The sequence below is a fragment of the Macaca nemestrina genome, chromosome 20 (assembly GCF_043159975.1).
Source record: "Macaca nemestrina isolate mMacNem1 chromosome 20, mMacNem.hap1, whole genome shotgun sequence".
Classification (NCBI taxonomy): Eukaryota; Metazoa; Chordata; class Mammalia; order Primates; family Cercopithecidae; genus Macaca; species Macaca nemestrina.
Genome location: NC_092144.1, coordinates 13,294,417 through 13,316,028, shown reverse-complemented (window position 1 = coordinate 13,316,028; position 21,612 = coordinate 13,294,417). Strand labels below are relative to the sequence as shown.

The window sequence follows — 21,612 nt, the reverse complement described above, 5'->3', positions numbered from 1 at the left end:
CCCGACCTTCGCTGCTGTCGTCACAGAGGGTCTGCGCTGCGTCACCGCATTCCTCCCTTGACGTCAGCGCAAGAGGCCAGAAACTGGCCCACCGAGCGAGAGAGAAATCTGGAGCGGAGCCTTCCTTTCTCGCCTTTTTAATTTGGTAAGACATGTAAAAGATACGCAGGAGTGAACTACAACTCCCAATCGGCCTTGCGTGCCAAGCATGCGCACGACCTCCAGCTAGAGAGCGCGGCAAACCTTTGGTAGATTGACGTCCTTTTAGTCGAACCAGGAGGTCGATTTTACAGCGGCAAACCAATCCCGTCCTCACAAGTCCCACCCCTTTATTCTTAGCCAGCTGCTTCCTGCGGGAGTGACGGGCCCGGCTGCCTTTGAGGGTTCAGTTTCTTTTGATAGACATTCATACCGATGAATCAGATCGCTGGGAAGTCCAGAGGGTGTTGAAAAGCATGCATTGGGACCAATAGTTTATCTGCAAGGCCTGGCGCCGTCCAATCACTTTTCCTGGCGCCGCCAATCACCCGGGGCCCCGCCCCCAGCGCGTGACGTAAGTAGGGTGGGTAGCAACAGTTGCCCCGGTGAGGGAAACGGAGGCGCCATAGCCACGGTAGTCGTGGCGACCAAGCAACCCGGCAACGCGAGTCAACAACAACAACCGCCCGGCCGACCCCCACCCCCACCCCCCCGGCCTGGCCCGGGGACCCCAGCACGTCCAGTCCCCTTCCCAACATCGACTCCGAGACCTCCGAAAAGCCTTTCCGAGAGAGCAGTGGGGAGAAGCGGAGGTAACCGGGGCGGCCCCGGGGTGGCTGGCCGGGCCGAGGCGGGCGGCGGGGCCGGGGCGGTGGATGTCTCTGTAATCACAGTCCGGGGGGAAGGGGCGGGCGGTCAAAATGGCGGCGGCGACTGTCTGGACCGTGGGGGAGGGGGCCGGGGCCCGGCTGGAACGACACCACCCGCCCCCGTCCCCGCGGCCCGGCCCCCGCGAGGGGCGGGCGCTCGCAGGCCGGCGGCTAGTGGAGGTCGGCTGGCCGGGGCGGGGGGCTTTTATATGTCGGGAGGCGCGAAGGGGCGGGTCTGGGGAGGCTGGGCCAATGGGAGCGAGGGAGGGACGAGGCGGGGCCAAGGTGGGTGGGCGGGACCAGGAGGGAAAGTATGGGCGGGGCCCGCTGGGTCTCCCCAACCTCCACCTCCGGAACCAGGTGGGGCAACCACCACCCGGGCCTCCTTCCAGATCCTTAAGCGATTGTCTTCTTCCTTAAGAGCCTTGCAGTTGTCCCCAGGACTCAGAGCTTGGACAAGTGCCTGTCCATCTGAGGCCTCGGTTTTCCATCCTATAAAATGGGGAGAATCATTGACATCGCCCTTTTCCTGCAGTACGGGGACTCCTCATTCCTTCCAGGAATTTCGCTTATGGCTTATCTTTGAACTTTTTCCTTCTATCTACTGTTTCTGAATTTGGTTTGATAAAATAACTGTCAGCTAGTCCTGATTTCAACACTGCAGCCCACTCCTAAACCTGCCACCTTCTCTCTGGGAGGAGTTTCATGGAGGAGCTAGGAATCGATTTGGCTTTAGCGTGGAGGATTTGGTTTGCAGAAATCAAAGTTCATGGCAGGGAGGAGTGATCATGAGGGACTGCTTTAGAGGAACAGAAACCTGAGTGCTTTTCTCTGGGCTGCTGTTTGAGACCTGATGTTTCCTGGTTTGGGGTTGCAGGGGTTTGTTCCTGGTGATGGGACGTTTCTGGGTCCTCCCCACTGAGGTCTCCCCTACTGGGAACGGGGGAGCAAATGGCGCCTGAGGAAATTTCTTAGATTTTTTTAAAGCCGATTCTCTTGGCCAGACACATGTTTTTGTGTCAAATGAGTGTCAACCGAGTCACATGTCACTGACAAGGTCCCAGCCTCTAGGGCCACGTGGGCAGGAGCGGTCAGAGGAAAGGGGAAGCTATCCATATTTGTGAGAGGAGAATCTTTGCCACTGCTTTTTAGGGTGACAATATCCTGCCAGCTCGGGGAAAAAAAATTTTTTTTTTTTTAAGTAGCCAGCCAGGCCAAGTCTCCTTGGGTTATTCTCCGTCTTGCTTTTGAGCTTAGTATCGGTGTGCAAACTGCAGCGGTTTCCTTTTAAATTAGTCAATAAATTCCAAGGAAAAGGATCATTTCAGGCTTTTCCCCAAGAGTTTGAGATTAGTCTGGTGGGGGTTGGCGGGTCCTCACTTCTCCAGGTACTTTTTCTAGCCCAGGCCCTTTTTAGAGGAGGCCTGTCCTAACTCTTTGAAAGTTAGGACAGGTGGAGATTAATTTTCAGTAAAACAAACAAGCAAACAAGAAAGCTAGAAATGCCAAGTTGCTAGAAGGATCATCAGCACTTTTGTGGTTTTTTTTTTTTTTTTGGAGACAGAGTCTCGCTCTGTTGCCAGGCTGGAGCGCAGTGGCTTGATCTCGGCTCACTGCAGCCTCTGCCTCCCAGGTTCAAGCGATTCTCCTGCCTCAGCCTCCTGAGTAGCTGGGACTACAGGCGAGCGCCATCATGCCTGGCTAATTTTTGTATTTTTAGTAGAGACGGGGTTTCACCATGTTGGTCAGGATGGTCTTTATCTCTTGACCTCGTGATCCACCCGCCTCAGCCTCCCAAAGTGCTGAGATTACAGGCGTGAGCCACCACGCCCGGCTAGTACTTCTTAGAAAGGCTAACTGAGCAGGCTGGGCGTGGTGGCTCACGCCTGTAATCCCAGCACTTTGGGAGGCCGAGATGGGTGGATCACCTGGAGGTCAGGAGTTTGAGACCAGCCTGGCCAGCATGGTTAAACCCTATCTCTACAAAAAATTAGCCAGGCATGGTGGCACATGCCTGTAATCCTAGCTACTCAGGAGGCTGAGGCATGAGAATTTTTTGAGCCTGGGAGGCGGAAGTTGCAGTGAGCCGAGATCGCGGGCCACTGCACTCCAGTCTGGGCAACAGAGAGTGAGACTCTTGTCTCAAAAAGAAAAAGAAAAAGAAAAAGCTAACTGAGCAGAAAGTGATGTTACCAATTATGTGGTCTTGTTGACTGCCTCAGTCACTAGTTCCATTTACAGGTGAAGGGCCTGAGGAGTCATTTGACTAGGAAGAGAACACTAGGTTGGTTTGAAGCAGACTTGAAACAGTCAGCTTTTCTAGCTGTGTGCTCTTAGGCGAGTTACTTAAGTTCTCTGGGCCTCGGTTTTCCCTCCTTTCATCTAGGGGCAGTAGTCCTTGGTAATCCTTTCAATCTCATGTTTCTGTGCTATGGATCCCAGAAAATAATACCTGTGGAATCTCAAATACATAGGAATTGCTGAAACTAACTAAATACAAAGTAATTGCTAACGTAGTTATGTTAATGTTAGCCTCTGCTCTTATGGTGATTGTCACTTCCTGTTCAACCCTCGGAAATACACAGTTGGCTTTTATTTTTATCATTTTGAATCCAGTGAGAGCCCTCGTGGCTTTAAAGGTTGACCCGCGTCTCGTTTGCTGGACTGTGTGGGTTGATGACAGGGAGCCAGGAAGCTGGCTACCAGGAATCCAGTTTGTAGTGGGAAAGTCACTCCCCTTGCTGCTGAATGGCCGTTCTCCGGCTTTAGGAGAGTCACTAGAAAGAAAAATCCTGGCCAGGTACAGTGTCTCAATTTGGGTGCTCACTCCCCTAGTACTTTGGGAGGCCAAAGCGGGTGGATCACTTGAGGTAAAGAGTTCGAGACCAGCCTCGCCAACATGATGAAACCCTAGCTCTACTAAAAATACAAAAAGTAGCCGGGCATGGTAGCACATGACTGCAGTCCCAGCTACTTAGGAGGCTGAGGCAGGAGAATCCCTTGAACCGGGGAGACGGAAGTTGCAGTGAGCCAAGACCGTGCCACTGCACTCAAGCCTGGGTGACAGAGCAAGACTCTGTCTCAAAACAAACAAACAAAATGCTACTTGGGCTCAGGCCTAGACTCAGTCCCAAGCCTTCCAGGAGGCAGCTGGGTGAGTGGGGATGTGGACACTGTGGGAAAGGTGGGGAGCTGGAAATGGTGTCTCTGGAGCTGAGGTCCTCACCCTTCTCCTCTGTCATGTACCTGAGCATCTCGGGGAAGGGGATGGTCAGGCTGCCCCTCCCAGAGATGCTGCCTTCGATAGCAGCTGCGCAGGACGTGGTCTTCCTAGGCTCGAGAGACTCCCACGTACTCCCCAGGCCTGTTCTGGACCAGAAGGCATTGCCTGGCTCTGTCGCACAAGCCGGTTACTGGCAGGAGGAAGTAACTTTCTCACAAGGTCTCAGCAGCCGGTAGACTGGAACCTGCCTTTGCTGCTCACTAGCAGTGCGTTCCGGTGCATCGTTTATGCTGCCTGGACAGTAAGAGTCGAAACCCCCCCATGTGCCTGCTAGTTTTCTTTTCTTTTTTTTTTTTTGAGACAGAGTCCTACTCTGTCGCCCAGGATGGAGTGCAGTGGCATGATCTCAGCTCACCACAACCTCCACCTCCCGGGTTCAAGCATTTCTCCTGCCTCAGCCCCCCAAGTAGCTGGGAATACAGATGCCCGCCACCATGCCCAGCTAATTTTTGTTTTGTTTTGGTATGGTTTTTTTTGAGACGGAATTTCTCTCTTGTTGCCCAGGCTGGAGTGCAATGGCGTGATTGCATTGCAACCTCCGCCTCACAGGTTCAAGAGATTCTCCTGCCTCAGCCTCCCAAGTAGCTGGGATTACAGGTGCCTGCCACCATGCCCAGCTAATTTTTGTATTTTTAGTACAGACAGGTTTCACCATGTTGGCCAGGCTGGTCTTGAACTCCTGACCTCAGGTGATCCACCCGCTTTGGCCTCCCAAAGTGCTGGAACTACAGGTGCGAGCCACTGCAGCAGCCTAATTTCTGTATTTTTAGTAGAGACAGGGTTTTACCATGTTGGCCAGGTTAGACTTGAATTCTGACTTCAGGTGATCTACCCGCCTCGGCCTCCCAAAATGTTGGGATTACAGGTGTGAGCCACTGCTCCCGGCCTTGTCTGTCAGTTTTCTAGGAGCTGAGACAGAGTGAGGGGCAAGGCCCACCAGGTCTCTGCCATTGGGGAACTTACCTTTCCAGTCATGGAGGGAAGAGGAACTAGGAGGAAGAAAATAAATCCAGCCAGATGCAGTGGCTCATGCCTGTAATCCCAGCGCTTCGGGAGGCTGAGACACGAGGATCACTTAAGCTCAGGAGTTTGAGACCAGCCTGGGCAACATAGTGAGACCCCGTTTCTTAAAAAGATTAAAAAATTAGCCAGGTGTCATGGCACAGGCCTGTGGTCCCATATACTCTGGAGACTGAGGCCAGAGGATCACTTGTGACCGGGAATTCAAGGTTACAGTGAGCTGTGATTGTGCCACTGCACTCCAGCCTGGGCAACAGAGCAAGACCCTGTCTCTAAAAAATGAAAAAGAAAGAAAATAAACTCAACAGGGAAACACAGTGTCAGTAAGCAAATAAAATAGTACTATGTGCTTTAGACCCAAGGAAATGCATATGAGCTGAGACCTGAATAAGGAGGAGAAGCCAGCCGTGAAGGTGGCGGTGGGGACAGCATGCCAGGTGCGAGGAAGAGGTTGGGGCCGAGGCCGTGAGGCAGGAATGGATCTGCAGCATTCTTTTTTTTTTTTTCTGAGACGGAGTCTCGCTCTGTCACCCAGGCTGGAGTGCGGTGGCCGGATCTCAGCTCACTGCAAGCTCCGCCTCCCGGGTTCACGCCATTCTCCTGCCTCAGCCTCCCGAGTAGCTGGGACTATAGGCGCCCGCCACCTCGCCCGGCTAGTTTTTTGTATTTTTTAGTAGAGACGGGGTTTCACCGTGTTAGCCAGGATGGTCTCGATCTCCTGACCTCGTGATCCGCCCGTCTCGGCCTCCCAAAGTGCTGGGATTACAGGCGTGAGCCACCGCCCCCAGCCTTTTTTTTTTTTTTTTTTTTTGCAGAGAGGCTCACTGTAACCTCTGCCTCCTGGGTTCAAGCAATTCTTCTACCTCGGCCTCCTGATTTTTAAAATTTTTTTGTCGAGATGGAGTCTCAGCTATGCTGCTAAGACTGGTCTCAAACTTCTGGGCTCAAGCAATCTTCCTGCCCTGGGCTCTCAAAGTGCTGAGATGACAGGCGTGAGCCGCCGTGCCTGTCCAGGATATATTTTAAAGAGACAGGGTCTTGTTCTGTTGCCCAGACTGGAGTGTGGTGGTGTGATCATAGCTCACTGAAGCCTGGAACTCCTGGGCTCAAATGATTCTCCCACCCCAGCCTCCCGAGCAGCGGGGACTTCAGTTGAGGGGTACTATGCCTAACTGATTTTTGCAGTTTTTTATAGAGATAAGGCATCACTTTGTTGCTTAGGCTGGTCTTGAACTCCTGGGCTCAAGTGATCCTCCAATCTTGGCTTCCCAAAGTGGTGGGATTATAGATGTGAGCACTGTGCCCAGTCATTAGGAGATGTGTGTGTGTGTGTGTGTGTGTATTTGTATGCATGTAGTGGCACAGTCTCATCTAACTGCAACCTCTGCCCCACCAGACGCAAGCAATCCTCCTGCCTAAGCCTCCTGAGTAGCTGGGATTACAGCCACACACCACCATGCCCAGCTAATTTTTGTATTTTTAGTAGAGACGGGGTTTCCCCATGTTGGCTAGACTGGCTTCAAACTCCTGACCTCAAATGATCTGCCCACCTCGGCCTTCCAAAGTGCTGGGATCACAGGCATGAGCCACCACACCCAGCCTCTAGGATATATTTTGGAGGAGTAATTGACAAATCTTCTAAATGAATTGAATATAGAGGATGAGAGAAACACACATCATCCCATTTAATTTTACCATTCTTCTGCAAGTTCATTATTGAAGCCATTCTACAGATGAAGAGAGTGAGTTTTCTTTCTATGTCTTTGGGAGGGCCTTGCTGAATATGTAAACCATTTGATTAGAGAATCTGGCATCCAAAACAGGGGTCAGACCAGGCGCTGTGGCTCATGCCTATAATCCCAGCACTGTGGGAGGCCAAGGTGGGAGGATCACCTGAGGTCAGGAGTTCAAGACCAGCCTGGCCAACATGGTGAAACCCCATCTGTACTAAAAATACAAAAGCTAGCCAGGTATGGTGGCGGGCACCTGTAAACCAGCTTCTCAGGAGGCTGAGGCAGGAGAATCGCTTGAACCTGGGAGGCAGAGGTTGCAGTAAGCAGAGACTGTGCCATTGCACTCCAGCCTGGGCAACAAGAGTGAAACTTTGCCTCAAAAAAAAAAAAAAAAAACCAACACAGGGGTCAACAAACTATGGCCTGCTGCCTATTTTTGTTTGACTGGTGAGCGAAGAATGATTTTTATATTTTAAAATTATTGGAAATATCAAAACTGGAATTATATTTCATGATATGTGAAAATTACATGAAGTTAAAATCTCAGTGTCTAGAAATAAAGTTTTATTCGCACAAAGCCTGCTCATTTGTTTACCTATTGTGCATGGCCACTTTCACATTACAGTGGCAGAGTTGAACAACTGCTGCAAAGACTAGCCACAAAACTGAAAATGTTTACTGCTTGGCCCTTTACAGAACTTTGCCAAGCCCTCATTTAAAGTAACAGATTTAAACAATCTCCATAAACAGCTGCTGGCTTTGAAGATAGGTGCAGCCACTAGTGCTTTTCTTGGCAGATCCATTGCCAAAGAATAGTTTGTTCAGTAATGCCCTCGTTTTATGTGCCAGGCTCCATAAAGAAAGGGTTCTCATGCTCAAATATATGGACAATACCTCATGCTATATATGTGATTTATTTCTCTCTAGGGAACAAACCTGCATAATTGCTTAATATAGGCTCCTTAAAAGGTAGAAAAGGGCTCTTTGGTCAAATAATTGTAGGAAAAAGATTGACAATCACAGTGCTGAGAAGGCCTCCAATAGAGAAGTTGGTTTGGTTGTTCCTTGATCTCCCACCTCCTCCTTTTGAGCTTAGCCTTTTAGAAATTAATCATCACCTCCTCTTCTTGCCCCTGAGTGGAAGGGATGAGGCCCATGGGCTTTGTCCCTAGGAGGAGAAAGAGCCAGTAAGTGAGGAGCTTTTAAAGCCCTTTCTTTGTGGGAGGGGCCACAAGGGGCCAGCTCTCTTAGGGCTGAGAAAGCCAAGGCCAGCATTTCTCAGAGTGCTGTCAGGACTGGCTGCCTCAGAATCATCTAAGGGACTAGCTGAAACAGACTCTGGGGCCATTTCAGACTCACTGGGCAGCAGAGCCTAGGAATCTGCATGATGTTGCCGATGAAAGCTTAGGTTGGATTTCCTTCTGGTGTCCCCTCCCAAGAGCTTGAAGATCCTCTCTCCTTCCTCCTCTATCCCAACCTGGCTTGGATATTTGTTGAATGAATAATAACACCTGCCACTTATCAGTGTTTATTGGGTGCTGAGCTGATCTCGTTGGATCTTTTTTTTTTTTTTTTCTTGAAACAGAGTCTTGCTCTGTCACCCAGTCACCCAGGCTGGATTGCAGTGGTGTGATCTCTGCTCACTGCACCCTCTGCCTCCCGGATTCAAGTGATTCTCCTGCCTCAGCCTCCTGAATTGCTGGGACTACAGGCACAAGCCACCATACCTGGCCAATTTTTGTATTTTTAGTAGAGATGGGTTTTCGCCATGTTGGCCAGGCTGGTCTCAAACTCCTGACCTCAGGTGATCCACCTGCCTCGGCCTCCCAAAGTGCTGGGATTATAGGTGTGCGCCACTGCACCCGGCCTGATCTCATTGGATCTTTGTAGCAATTTGATGAATTGGGTGTTCTCGTTATCCCCAGGTGACAGGCAAACTGAGGCCCAGAAGAAGGTTGGTAATATGTTCATGAGTTAAGACACAGCGCCAGGGTTCATGTGGGTGAGGGTCTGACACCAGGCAGATGAAGGGTCATTGGCTACAGTGACTTGGACCCGAGCTGGGCCAGATTTGGACCCGGTGGTGTGAGGAACCTCCTCCCGTCTAACTCTGGCAGAAGGAGTTTGGGGAGGGCAGGGACTGGAGGAAGATGGTCTTCGCCCTGTTCAAAGCAGGCAGTAGCCTTTTCTCTCTCACGGTGGGCAAGGTTCCCTGCTGCCCGAGTCCCTGGGCCTCGGAGCACTAAGGCTGGCCACCTGCTAGGTGGGAAGGCCCCAAACGGCTTCTCATCCTGCCTGCCTCCACTCCTCCTACCAGAGTGACCTCACCTGGCAGGAAGCGTGGCCCCAGGGCCCTGTCAGCTCAGTTCCCGCCAGCCAGGAGGGTCCTGGGGTCCCTTCCCAGCCTGCCACAAGCCCGGAGGGCACACCCAAGAGGCAAGTGTAAGATCCTGTTTCCTTCATCCTCAGCAGCCCAAAGCTCTGGACGCTGGAAGGGAGGCAGGGCCAGGAGGTACTTTCATCTTTCCTGGAACTGTGTTAAAGGGCCCTGGGCAGTGAAGGGAGCCAGAGCCATTTCCTGCGTGCTTATAGCATGCCAGATGCCTGGCCACGCGCTGCCCACAGGATCAGGTGGAACTCCTCAGAGGCCCCGCCTTTTAGGGCCAGCCGTCCTCCCATTTCACAGATGGAGCCGTAGAGACTCCCCTCAAAAGTCACACAGCTAGGAGGAAGCCAAGTTCAAATCATGGCACATCCATCCCTGTCCAGGGCTTGTTTCTCACCTGCCTTGCCCCACTGCTAACTCCGACACCTCTTGAGTTTGGCATCCAAGGGCAGAACCTGGAACCCAGGGGGAGGGAGGCACAGAGAGGCGTGAAGGATGGGAACCACTGCACTGCCCGGCCTCCTGTGGGCTGCTCGGGCTGACTTCCCCCTCGCCAGTTCTGCTGCCCTTAACTGCGGCCTTTGGAAGGGGGTGTAACCTCTGCAGGTGACGCTTGGGTCTCCCTGTTGGAAGAACTGGCAAGATGCCATGTACTGACTTTAAGAAACAAATGAAGATTGGGCGTAGTGGCTCATGCCTGTAATCCCAGCACTTTGGGAGGCCAAGGCAGGTGGATTACTTGAGGTCAGGAGTTCGAGACCTGCCCAGCCAACATGGTGAAACCCTGTCTCCACTAAAAACACAAAAATTAGCCGGGTGTGGTGGCAGGTGCCTGTAGTCCCAGCTACTCGGGAGGCTGAGGCAGGAGAATCGCTTGAACCTGTGGGGGCAGAGGTTGCAGTGAGCCGAGATCGCACCACTGTACTCCAGCCTGGATGACAGTGATACTCCGTCTCAAAAAAAAAAAGCAAATGAGCCCTGTGCCTGGCATCCTGAGTGGGGATGGAGGCTGACATATGTATCTGGGGGTCAGAAAGACCTGCGTTCAATCCCCCCGTCACCAGTTGCTCAAGGCTTTCAGCAGCCTACCCCTCAGCCTCACTCAACTTGTCTGTAAAATGGGCATGATGGTGCCTCCCTCACACGGCTGCTGGGAGGAGGTGACCTCAGTGGAGGGCTCTGGGGGCTCCTGGTCAACCAACAACAGTTGTTGTTTTTTACCTCCTCCTTCCTTTGAGGGTCACCCTGCAGCTGGAGGGCCACCTGGGATCATCGTGACACACAGGTGCTGAGTGTTAGTGCAGAAGAGGCTCTGGTCCAGTTGCCAGCCAGGATGCAGTACTGCCCGGTGTCACAGCCAGCTGCAGGCAGCGCTCTCAGACCCAAATGCCTTCCGGGGCCAGGCAGGAGCCACAAAAGCATGGAGCTGGAGCCTTTCCTCTTAACCACTCATGCCTCTGTCCCATTGTCTCTCAAATGCTTCGGAGCTGGGGATAGGGCTCATAAGTACAAGGGTCCCCAAACCATCTGCCGATCCCCTGCTGCAGCAGGGCTGAGACGGAGGGAGGCCATGCCCAGCCCAGCACCTAGGAGAGGGACACGCCCTTTAGCAGCCAGGCCCGCCCCGTTCTTTCCTTTTGTTTTGTTTTGCTCTGAGACAGGGTGTTGCTCTGTCACTGAGGCTGGAGTGCAGTGGAGCAATCTCACAATCTCAGCTCACTGCAACTTCCACGTCCCAGGTTCAAGCGATTCTCCCACCTCAGCCTCCTGAGTAGCTGGGATTACAGGCGCGCACCACTACTCCCGTTTAATTTTTTTTTTTTTTTTTTTTTGAGACAGAGTGTCACTCTGTTGCCCAGGCTGGAGTGCAGTGACAAGATCTCAGCTCATTGCAACTTCCGCCTCCCAGTTTCAAGCGATTCTCCTGCCTCAGCCTCCTAAGTAGCTGGGATTACAGGCACGTGCCATCATACCCAGCTGATTTTTGTATTTTTAGTAGAAACGGGGTTTCACCATGTTGACCAGGCTGGTCTTGAACGCCTGACTTCAGGTGATACAGCCGCCCCGGCCTCCCAAAGTGTTGGGATTACAGACGTGAGCCACCGAGCTCGGCCAAGGCCAGCCCTGTTCTGAGGTCAGCCACAGCTGCCAGGTTCTCAGTGCAGCCTGGGCCTGCTCCCAGCCCCGTCGCCCCTGGCCACAGAAGGGTACTGTCCCACTGATGAGCTTACATCTGGTGTCAAGACCCATAACTGCCCCCGGACACAGGGCCCAAAAAGCCCTCATGCAGCTCACAGGAGCTTTTTGGACTCAAAACACCTTCCCACTGGGAATGCTGATCAGAATCCCAAGTCCAGATGGCAGGCACGCAGGGAACTGGCACGGGTCCCCGGGAGACAGCTTTCCCCATGACTCTGCTTCCCGGCAATAAACTGATGAGTCAGGAGTGCAGAACACCAGAGTTCAAACGCAGCCCTGCCACTTCCCGGCTGTGTGGCCTGGGGCAAGCACCTTAACCTCTCTGAGCCTCAGCTCCCTATCTAGCAGACAGAACCCAAACCCGGACATGGTTGTTGGAAAGTTTAAAATGAAATAGGCCGGGCGTGGTGGTTCACACCTAGAATCCCAGCACTTTTTGGGAGGCTAAGGCAGGAGAATCGCTTGAGCCCAGGGGTTCAAGACCAGTCTCTGCATGATAATGAAACTCCTGTCTCTGAAAAAAATAATTATATGTATATATCTCTCTATGTGTATATAAATATACATATAAATATATAGATATACAAATATACATATACACATAATGTATATATGTATACATATTTACATTACATATATAATATAAATATATATATATACACATGCATATTTCAATATACGCATACTATATACACACATATATGTATATTTATATAGGTATATGTATGTTTCAACATATAAATAAAAATATGTATACACACACACACACACACACACACATATATATATATATTTAGACAGAGTCTTGCTGTGTTGCCCAGGCTGGAGTGCAGTGGTGCAATCTTGGCTCATTGCAACCTCCGCCTCCCAGGTTCAAGTGATTCTCCTGCCTCAGCCTCCGGAGTAGCTGAGACTACAGGTATGCACCACTACGCCCGGCTAAATTTTGTATTTTTAGTAGAGATGCGGTTTCACCATGTTGGCCAGGCTGGTCTCAAACTCCTGACCTCAAGTGATCTGCTTGCCTCAGCCTCCCAAAGTGCTGGAATTACGTGTGTGAGCCACTGTGCCTGGCCTAATATATATTTTATTTTATTATTTTATTTTATTTTTTTGAGACAGTCTCACTCTGCTGCCCAGGCTGGAGTGCAGTGGTGTGATCTTGGCTCACTGCAAGCTCCGCCTCCTGGGTTCAGGCCATTCTCCTGCCTCAGCCTCCCGAGTGGCTGGGACTACAGGCGCCCGCCACCATGCCCGGCTAATTTTTTGTATTTTTAGTAGAGATGGGGTTTTACTGTGTTCGCCAGGATGGTCTCGATCTCCTGACGCCCACCTCGGCCTCCCAAAGTGCTGGGATTACAGGCGTGAGCCACTGCGCCCGGCCTAATGTATATTTTTAAAAGGTGAACTAACATAGGGAAAGTGCCCAGCCCCATGCCTGGCCTGCAGAAGCCCTCAGGAAGTGCCCACTTGGGGTCCTCAGCTAAGGAGATGGAGGCAAGGCAGGGGGCAGCCCCTGGCATTTGAGACTGAACCAGTGAGAACTGTACCATTTTTCTCTGGGTGAGGGCACAGAGCAACCACACGGGCCCAAGTTCCCCCGCAGTGTGGGGAAATGTGATCCTACATGGATGTGGGGGTCCCTGGGTACCAGGGACTGGGAAGGCAGGAGTCCTGGCTTGGGGTGAGTCGGGGGTGCAGAGTGGGGATCCAGCCCTGGTTTACAGCCGGTCCCCTTGCAGTGACGGGTTGGATATTTCTGGCCACCAGCCTGGGGATTTAATTAAGTTAGTGATGAACCCAAGCACATCTCCAGGGAGCCCAGAGCTGTCCCTGCTTTCTCTGCCTGTGGATTAATTCCTGTTTTTCCTTCTTTTGTTTTGTTTTGTTTTTCTCTCCCCCCTCCCCGTCTTTCTTCCCAAGGAATTAAAAAAAAAAAAAAAAAAAAAAGCCTTATTTATTATCATTTTCCCCACCGTTGGCATGGCAACACAGGCGTATACTGAGCTACAGGCAGCCCCGCCACCATCCCAGCCGCCACAGGCCCCGCCACAAGCCCAGCCTCAGCCGCCACCGCCACCACCCCCAGCGGCACCCCAGCCCCCACAGCCGCCCACCGCTGCTGCCACCCCTCAGCCCCAATATGTCACCGAGCTGCAGAGCCCCCAACCCCAGGCACAGCCACCGGGCAGCCAGAAGCAGTACGTGACAGAGCTCCCGGCTGTACCCGCACCCTCACAGCCGACTGGTGCACCCACCCCGTCGCCTGCACCCCAGCAGTACATCGTGGTCACTGTCTCTGGTAAGTGCTGCGCGCTCGTGTGTCCCGAAAACTCCTCTCAGAGTTGTTCAGGTAGCCTAGCCCCCAGGTGTGAAGGCACAGGGCTGCTATGCCCCCCAAGGTTTCTGGATGGGACTTGGGGCATCACTAGGGCAGGGGTGCTCAAGCCATACAAGGAGGCCTCTGTCCCCCCAAACTCCTTCCCAGCAGAGCAGATCTTAGAGCTTCTGTTTTTGGTTTTATTTTGTTTTTTGAGACAGAGTCTCATTCTGTTGCCCAGGCTGGAGTGCAGTAGTGCAATCACAGCTCACTGCAGCCTCAACCTTCCAGGCTCAAGCAATCCTCCCACCTCAGCCTCCCAAGTAGCTGAGACACAGGTGCCCACCACCATGCCTGGATAATTTTTTAAATTTTTTGTAGTGATGGGGTCTCCCCATGTCGCTCAGGCAGGTCTGAAACTCCTGGCCTCAAATGATCCTCCCACCTCAGTCTCCTGAGTTGCTGGGACTACAGGTGTGCAGCTGTGCCCAGCTAACGTTTTTTTTGTTTTGTTTTGTTTGTTTTTGTGTTTTTTGTAGAGATGAGGTCTTGCCATATTGCCTAGGCTGGTCTCAAACTCCTGGGCTCAAGCGATCCTCCTGTCACAGCCTCCCAAAATGCTGGGAATACAGGCATGAGCCACCATGCTCAGCCTCTTAGAGCTGCTCTGACCTCTCTTTGCAAGTAAGATGTCCCTGGAAGAAGGGTTTGGGCAGTGGCATCAAAATTTGCATGGACCTGTGGGAGACAGAGGGTGCGGTCCAGGCCTGGCCTGTCTACACACCAGTCTTTTGATCTCCCTGCTCTGGTTTCCTCGTTTGTGGTGGAATCATCATAGCTCCTCGCTCTCAGGGGACACATGCGAGGGTCTAATAGCCAGGATGGCCTCGAGTGGGCACTTCAGGGAGGTCAGCTGTGGGGGGCCTGTACATGTCACCTCCCCTTCCTGGAGGAGCCACGCTGTTATTTTGGGCAGGATCCAGGCTCCGGCCCTTTTCTTTGTTTTTGCTTTTCTTTCTCATGACATAGGCTAAGGCACACAGGACCTGCGTTGAGAGCAGGCCATCTTGGACAGACCTGTTGCCCTCTGAGCATTTCCCACAGTAAACGTAGTGATGATGTTTTGGCTTGTTTAGGGTCTGCCTGAGGGCTGGGTGTCTGTCTCGACTGCCTCAGTGCTCTGATGGGAATGGCAGCACAGCCTGGGCATTGGGCTAGATTTGTGTGTTTTTTTGGTTTAGAGATGGGGTCTTGCTATGCTGTCCAGACTGACCTCAAACTCTTGGGCTCAAGTGATTCTCCTGCCTCAGCCTCGTGGGTAGCTGGGACTACAGGCCCCTGCGACTGTGCCCAGCTGGTGTGTTTTTAATGTGCTCTGTGGAGGACGGAGGCCTCAGTGGGAGCCTGGATCACAGCTCGCTCTGGTCCTTCTCAGAATGGGAATGGAAGGGGTGAGACCATCAGGGCATCCTGAGGGGCTATGGAAGGGGTGGGTGAAGATGTGATTGGGGACCATAAGGTCATAAAGAGTCATCAAAATATGTAGCAATTCGCCAAGTGCAGTGGCACACGTCTGTAATCCCAGCACTTTGGGAGGCCGAGATGGGCGGATCACTTGAGGTCAGGAGTTCGAGACCCGCCTGGCCAACATGGTGAAACCCCGTCTCTACTAAAATATAAAAATTAGCTGGGTGTGGTGGCACGAGCCTGTAATCCCAGCTACTCAGGAGGCTGAGGCAGGAAAAATCACTTAAACCCGGGAGGCAGAGATTGCAGTGAGCTGAGATTGTGCCACTGCACTCCAGCCTGGGTGATGGAGCGAGAATCCATCTCAAAAAAAAAAAAAATAACGAAAAGTGTAGCAATTGGCCCCGTCGTGGAACAGAGCAGATGGGGCTGGGACCCTGGGCAGTGTCCCAGAGGCTTCTGGCAGTGTCCACATGAGAGGTCCAGGGCCTCTGGGAGAGGTTTGGGATGGGGACATGCAGGGACTCAGGGCAGTGATTCTTTACTGTATGGACGGAGTGGAGATGTCCACATGAGCGCCACACTTAGTGCCCTCCTGCCTGTGTAGACACAGCCCTGCCCTGGTTGAGGTCGGGCTGCGGACTGGTGAGCTTCTGGTGGGTCTCAGCGCTGCTCAGAAATCCTGCAACATTTCCTTAACAGTGAACTTCATGCTCCAAGAAACCCATTCTCCCTCTACCCCGCCTTCACCTCCATCACCTCTGTCTCATATTATGCTTCTGGTTCCTGACCCTGCAGGCAGCGTTACTGGGGACAGAGTACCATCAGGCAACCACAGGGACCCCTTCTCCCGCCCAACTCCTGGGGTGCATCTGCACCCACCACCTCTGCCTTCTCCTTGGATGAAGCAGCATCGCCCATATCCAGGACACGCTTCTGCCATTGCTCCTTCTAGTCCCTTCCACATGACTTAATCCCCCTCTTGCAGATCTTCTGATCCACCCATCAAGGTGGAAGAGCACCCATTTTGTTTATTTTTTATGTATTTATTTTTTGAGACAGGGTCTTGCTCTGTCGCCCAGGCTGGAGTGCAGTGTTGCAATCATGGCTCACTGTAACCTCCAACTCCTGGGCTCAGTGATACTCTCACCTTAGCCTCCCAAGTAGCTGGGACTATAGGCAATTTTTTTTTTTTTTTTGGGTGAAACAAAGTCTCGCTCTGTCACCCAGGCTGGAGTACAGTGGCGCGATCTCAGCTCACTGCAAGCTCTGCCTCCCGGGTTCACGCCATTCTCCTGCCTCAGCCTCCCAAGTAGCTGGGACTACAGGCGCCCGCCACCAGGCCCAGCTAATTTTTTGTATTTTTAGCAGAGACGGGGTTTCACTGTGTTAGCCAGGATGGTCTCGATCTCCTGACCTCGTGATCCGCCCGCCTCGGCCTCCCAAAATGCTGGGATTACAGACATGAGCCACCACGCCCAGCCTAATCTTTTAATTTTTTTGTAGCAACAGTCTCACTATGTTGCCCAGGCTGGCCTTGAACTCCTGGCCTCAAACAATCCTCCCACTTCAGCCTCCCAAAGTGCTGGAATTACAAGTGTGAGCCACCACGCCCAGCCAAGCCCCCATTTTATCCAGGAACCTCCAGCTCCTGGACCCCCTGCCGCTGGCCCCCTTTTCCCCAAAGATCCCCTCCTGTGAGGCCTCCAGGAGCCCTCTGCCCTGGTCTCCGCCCACCCCCCTGCAGCCACTCCGTGGTCCCCTCTGCTGCTTCTCCTCATCTCCCTGACCTTGTCGACAAAGGAGGGAGAGCCCCAGACTCAGGCCTGGGAACCTCTCTTAGCTCCTGTAGTTCTCCTTTCATAATGGCCTCATCCTGTGTCCCAGCTCTCAATGCCCACACCGAGGTCTCCAGCCTGGGCTGCAACCCTGAACCCCAGGACCCCACATCTAGCCACTCTTGACTCATCCACTCGGTGTTGAACTCGCTGCAGGCCAGTGCAGCCAAATTGAATTCTGCATTTTTCCCTCTTCAAATCTTCTCTCCTTCAAGACTTTCTTATCCTCCCAGGCCCACGGTCAGTCTTGTTTCTGTCCTACTCCTCCTTGAGTAAGACCTCTTGGCTCCACCTCCTAAACTCTTCCAGAACCCACCTGCCTCTTCCACTTCTACGACCCCAATCCTGGTCCAGCTTCTGCCCTCACAGTCTGACCCCTCCCAGCAGCCAGAGGGAGCTGGTTCACAACTGCCCATTAGGTCCCGTCACATCCTAGCTCGACCCTGATGGCTCCAAGCCAGGTGGTTCCATGGGCCCTCTTTGAGAAACCCCAGCCTAGGCTTTCTCACTCTGGGAGAGCAGGCTCCTTCCCCTGATACCTGACAAAAAAAGGGCTTTAAAAGCTACACACACACACACACACACACACACTCTCTCTCTCTCTATATATATATGTGTGTGTGTGTGTGTGTGTGTGTGTGTGTGTGTGTGTGTGTGTGTGTGTGTGTGTGTGTGTGTATATAAATAAGCTGGGCATGGTGGCGGGCACCGTAATCCCAGCTACTTGGGAGGTCGAGGCAGGAGAACTGCTTGAACCTGGGAGGTGGAGGTTGCAGTGAGCCAAGATTGTGCCATTGCACTCCAGCCTGGGCAACAAGAGTGAAACTCCGTCTCAAAAAAAAAAAAAACCGCTCCACACACCCTGTGCCCCTACTAGCAAATGCCAAGCCCCTTCAACTCTGGCCTGCCAGCCTCCCAGCCTCGCCCACTTCCACCCATCCCCTCACATACCTGGTCCAGCCCCCCTGGCCTTCCTACAGCTCCACAAACCCACCAGGCTCAGTCCTGCCACCTGACTTTTGCACTCGGTACCCTCTGCCAGGAGCACTGCCTGCCCCAGACCCTCTGGGAGCTTGCCTCTTGTCTCCCTCAGGTCTCTGCTCAGACACCACCTTTCTGACTCCCACACCTCCCTGCCCCTGCCCCCACTGCTCACTCTCTGTCTTCTTGTTTGTTTGTTTTTGAGACAAAGTCTCACTGTGTCACCCAGGCTGGATGCAGTGGTGCGATCTCAGTTCACTGCAACCTCTGCCTCCCAGGTTCAAGCGATTCTTCTGCCTCAGCCTCCTGAGTAGCTGGGATTACAGGGGACACCACCACGCCAGGCTAATTTTTGTATTTTTTGGTAGAGATGGCGTTTTGCCATGTTGGCCAGGCTGGTCTCGCACTCCCTACCTCAAGTAATCTGCCCGCCTCGGCCTCCCAAAGTGCTGGGATTACAGGCATGAACCACTGCGGCCCGCTGGTCTTCTTAACACTTATCACCACTTGAAGTTATGATAATGGGAGGGGGGGGTGCCCACCTGCAGGCAGGGCTCTGTCAGTGCTCAGTCTCTGTGGAATGACTGAGGAGCACCAGCCTGACCCAGAACAGCCTAGAGGAGCACCTAGCATAGCCATCATGTCCTGTCAGCTCCTGCATGGCTGACTGTTTGCAAGAGGCCTCGCATGTCACCAGTGGATGACTCTGCTTGCCCCCCAGAGTGTCTGATGGGTCCTGATCCACGCCCTAGGTGTGGGTCTTACCTGCTTCAGGGTCCAGGCTCCCTAGAGCCAGGGTCTGGAGTGGGCACACAGCTCCAGGCTCCACCACTCCCCAAGTCCTTCCACTCTTGGCCTTGGCTTCTCCAGCTCTTCCCGCACTCCCCCAGGGAGGCCCTGGTGCTTCAAAGTCAAGACCAAGTCCCTGCACTTTGGGAAGCTGAGGCAGGCAGATCAGCTGAGGTCAGGAGTTCAAGACCAGCCTGGCCAACATGGTGAAACCCCATCTCTAATAAAAATACAAAAATTAGCCTGGCGTGTTGGCGTGTGCCTGTAGTACCAGCTACTGGGGAGGCTGAGGCAGGAGAATCGCTTGAACCTGGGAGGTGGAGGTTGCAGCGAGCTGAGATCGTGCCATTGCATGAACAAGAGCAAGAAGTCAAGAGCAAGGCATGGTCTTTGGGTCAGACAGAGCCAGGCGGGACTCTAAGTAGCTGCGGGGCATGGAGAGGTGACCTCTGTCTCCGCCATCTTGGTAGTGCTCCCAGGAGGGTACTCTGTACCCAGGAGGGCCGGCTGCAGCAACCCTGCTGTCCCCAGAACTCTCTGGGGCTCACTTGGTCAGGTGGTGGCTTAGTCGCCTTTCACAGTGGTCCCAGGGAATTTCATTTCCCTGCCATCTACATTCTGGCAGTTGCCAGCCTGTCCCCAGAAGGGTCACTGGGCAGTGCTTCCTGGATTTGTTCTGAGGAAGAGGAGGTTGGCTTGTGCCCTGCCAGCTGTCCCCTCCCCCACCCCTTGCAGTAACTCCCCAGCCTTCCTCCCTGAGCCTCTGCCAGGTTAGCGCCCCTCCTCATCTAAGGGTGGCCGGGGCCACGTGAGCGCCGGGGAAGCGGGAGTAACTGACACCAGTGAAGGCTGCCATAAGGCACCTGGGACTTCTCCCAAGCCAGGAGCAATCGGAGCTGACCAGAGACCCAGGGAGTCGGCAGGGAAGAGGAAGGGAGGGGCCTGGACCCAGACTTGGAGCCTGGGGCTGGACGCCAGCCGACACCAACACCAGACACAGCTCACCCAGCCCCAGTCCACGCCTGCCCTGCCTAAAGGTGACTTTGGAGGTGGTAGGAAGGAAGATCAAGTTTCCCTGGTCAGGAACAATACTAGATCCATAAATCCCTGTCCTCAGAGGCCATCAGACTCTCCCAGAACCCAAGGCGGGAGGAGCGTGCTGTGGGCTCTGGCAGCCACTCCCCGGAAGGTGAAACTGAGCTGGCCTACAGGGAACAGGGCCGCCCTGAAGGAGGGGCCGAGTCCAGCCCTTCTTCCCCGCTTCTCTCTCACTTGGGGTTTGGGGGGTCCAAGAAGAGTTGTGTCCAGACAGGGAAGTGGAGGGCGTTTGTCAGCATTCTCAAGCACAGATGGGGAAACTGAGGTTGGAGCAGACACAGGACAGAGGACACTAGGGGCAGCAGGGGCCCCTCCAGGAGCCCCTGGGGCAGGAGGCAGAGAGTCAGGTGGCCTCATTTGTCCATGGGGAAGGGGGCCAGGCCCCCACAGTGGATGCCAGGAGCCCAGCCTCTCGGGTCTCCCCTGGGCTCCCCCAAGTAGCTCATTTAATGTTTGAGTAGGTCTAGATGGGGAAGGGCGGGGCTTGGGGAGGACAGGTGCCCACTTGTCAGAGTCATTCCACTGCTCAGAGATGTTGATGTGTTAGATTCAGGGACAGGAAATCGGCCGCCGTTTCCTGAGACAGTGGGGGCCTCCCTGGCCTCCTGCACATGCCCAGAGTGGCGATCTCCGGCAGAGAGATGCAGACGCTCGCTCGCAGACTCAGCGCCACCCCCCACTTCCCCTCCGGGCTTCCCTTCGCTGAAACACAGAGAGGGCCAGACCCAGCAGTGGAGGGGCCCTGCCCCGGCCGCAGGCAGACAGGGACAGCTGCACAGGAAGCCCTCATCCGCACGAGTCGCTCAGGCTCACCTGTTCAGCCTCGTGGCGCATCCCCTGGTGCCCTCCTGGGCTGGCAGGCACGGGGTCCCAGCCTTGAGGGCTACCCCAGAGGCAGGAGACGGGCAAGGCTGCTTCCTGGAGATAGCCACCTGGTCCCAGCAGGTCCCCAGGCCTCCTCCTGCTGTGGGTCCTGCTCAGGGACCAGTCCCTGAGCCCCGGAGGTGGTGGGGGCCAGCCCACCACTCCCTGCCCACCTTGAGCTTCCTGGGTGAGACACTATCCCTTAGGCTGGGCCTGAGTCCTTGGGCCCCACGGACCCAGGTGTGCAGGGCCGGTCACGTGACTTGGGGCTGTCTCGGGTTTCTCTCAGGAGGGGCCCTCTCAGTGAGGGCCTCCTCCCTTATGGCCCAGGGAAGCCTAAAGATACCAGGGAAGATTCAGCAAAACATAGGGGCCTGTGGAATTGGCTGCACGGGCAGCTGGTCAGGCAGGCCTGGGATTGACCAAATGCCCCACAGCCCACATGTGGCCACGCAGAGGCCTCCCCTGCCACCTCCTCCCACATCTTGCAACCCCCGCCCCTAACACACACTCATGCCCTCTGTCCTTGACTTGGCCTTTGCATCTGCCCTGGATAACCCTGCTGTCCTGTCCAGGCCCCTCTCCTTCCTGTGCCCTGCCTGGACACCCGAGACCAAGTCTGGATACCTGGGTCCCCGTAGACCCCCAGCTTACTTTCTTTCCTGTGCCCATATACCCAAGTCCACACATCCCTGCCCTTGGGGCTCAGCCCAGGCAGAACCAGTGACTCCAGTTTCCATGTGTGGTATGAGGTTTGTGTGGGCCCAGAGGGGAACCTGTGTCGTG

At 53.8% G+C, this 21,612-nt stretch overlaps 1 protein-coding gene across 6 annotated transcripts in view; it reads left to right on the top strand.

Moving 5' to 3' along the window:
• The first annotated feature begins 11 nt into the window (after window positions 1-11).
• The window catches only part of LOC105486892 (regulatory factor X1), a 47,628-nt gene continuing 26,027 nt past the window's right edge, over window positions 12-21,612 (top strand). For 2 of the 6 annotated variants that reach the window (XM_071088227.1, XM_071088232.1), the window contains exons 1-2: window positions 676-791; window positions 13,393-13,771. In XM_071088227.1, coding sequence (XP_070944328.1) covers window positions 13,453-13,771 — 319 coding nt within the window. In that variant the 5' untranslated portion in view covers window positions 676-791; window positions 13,393-13,452. Of the gene's footprint in view, window positions 146-213; window positions 792-13,392; window positions 13,772-21,612 lie in introns of those variants that run through there. The other 4 variants (XM_071088230.1, XM_071088231.1, XM_071088228.1 and 1 more) reach the window with 4 other exon arrangements.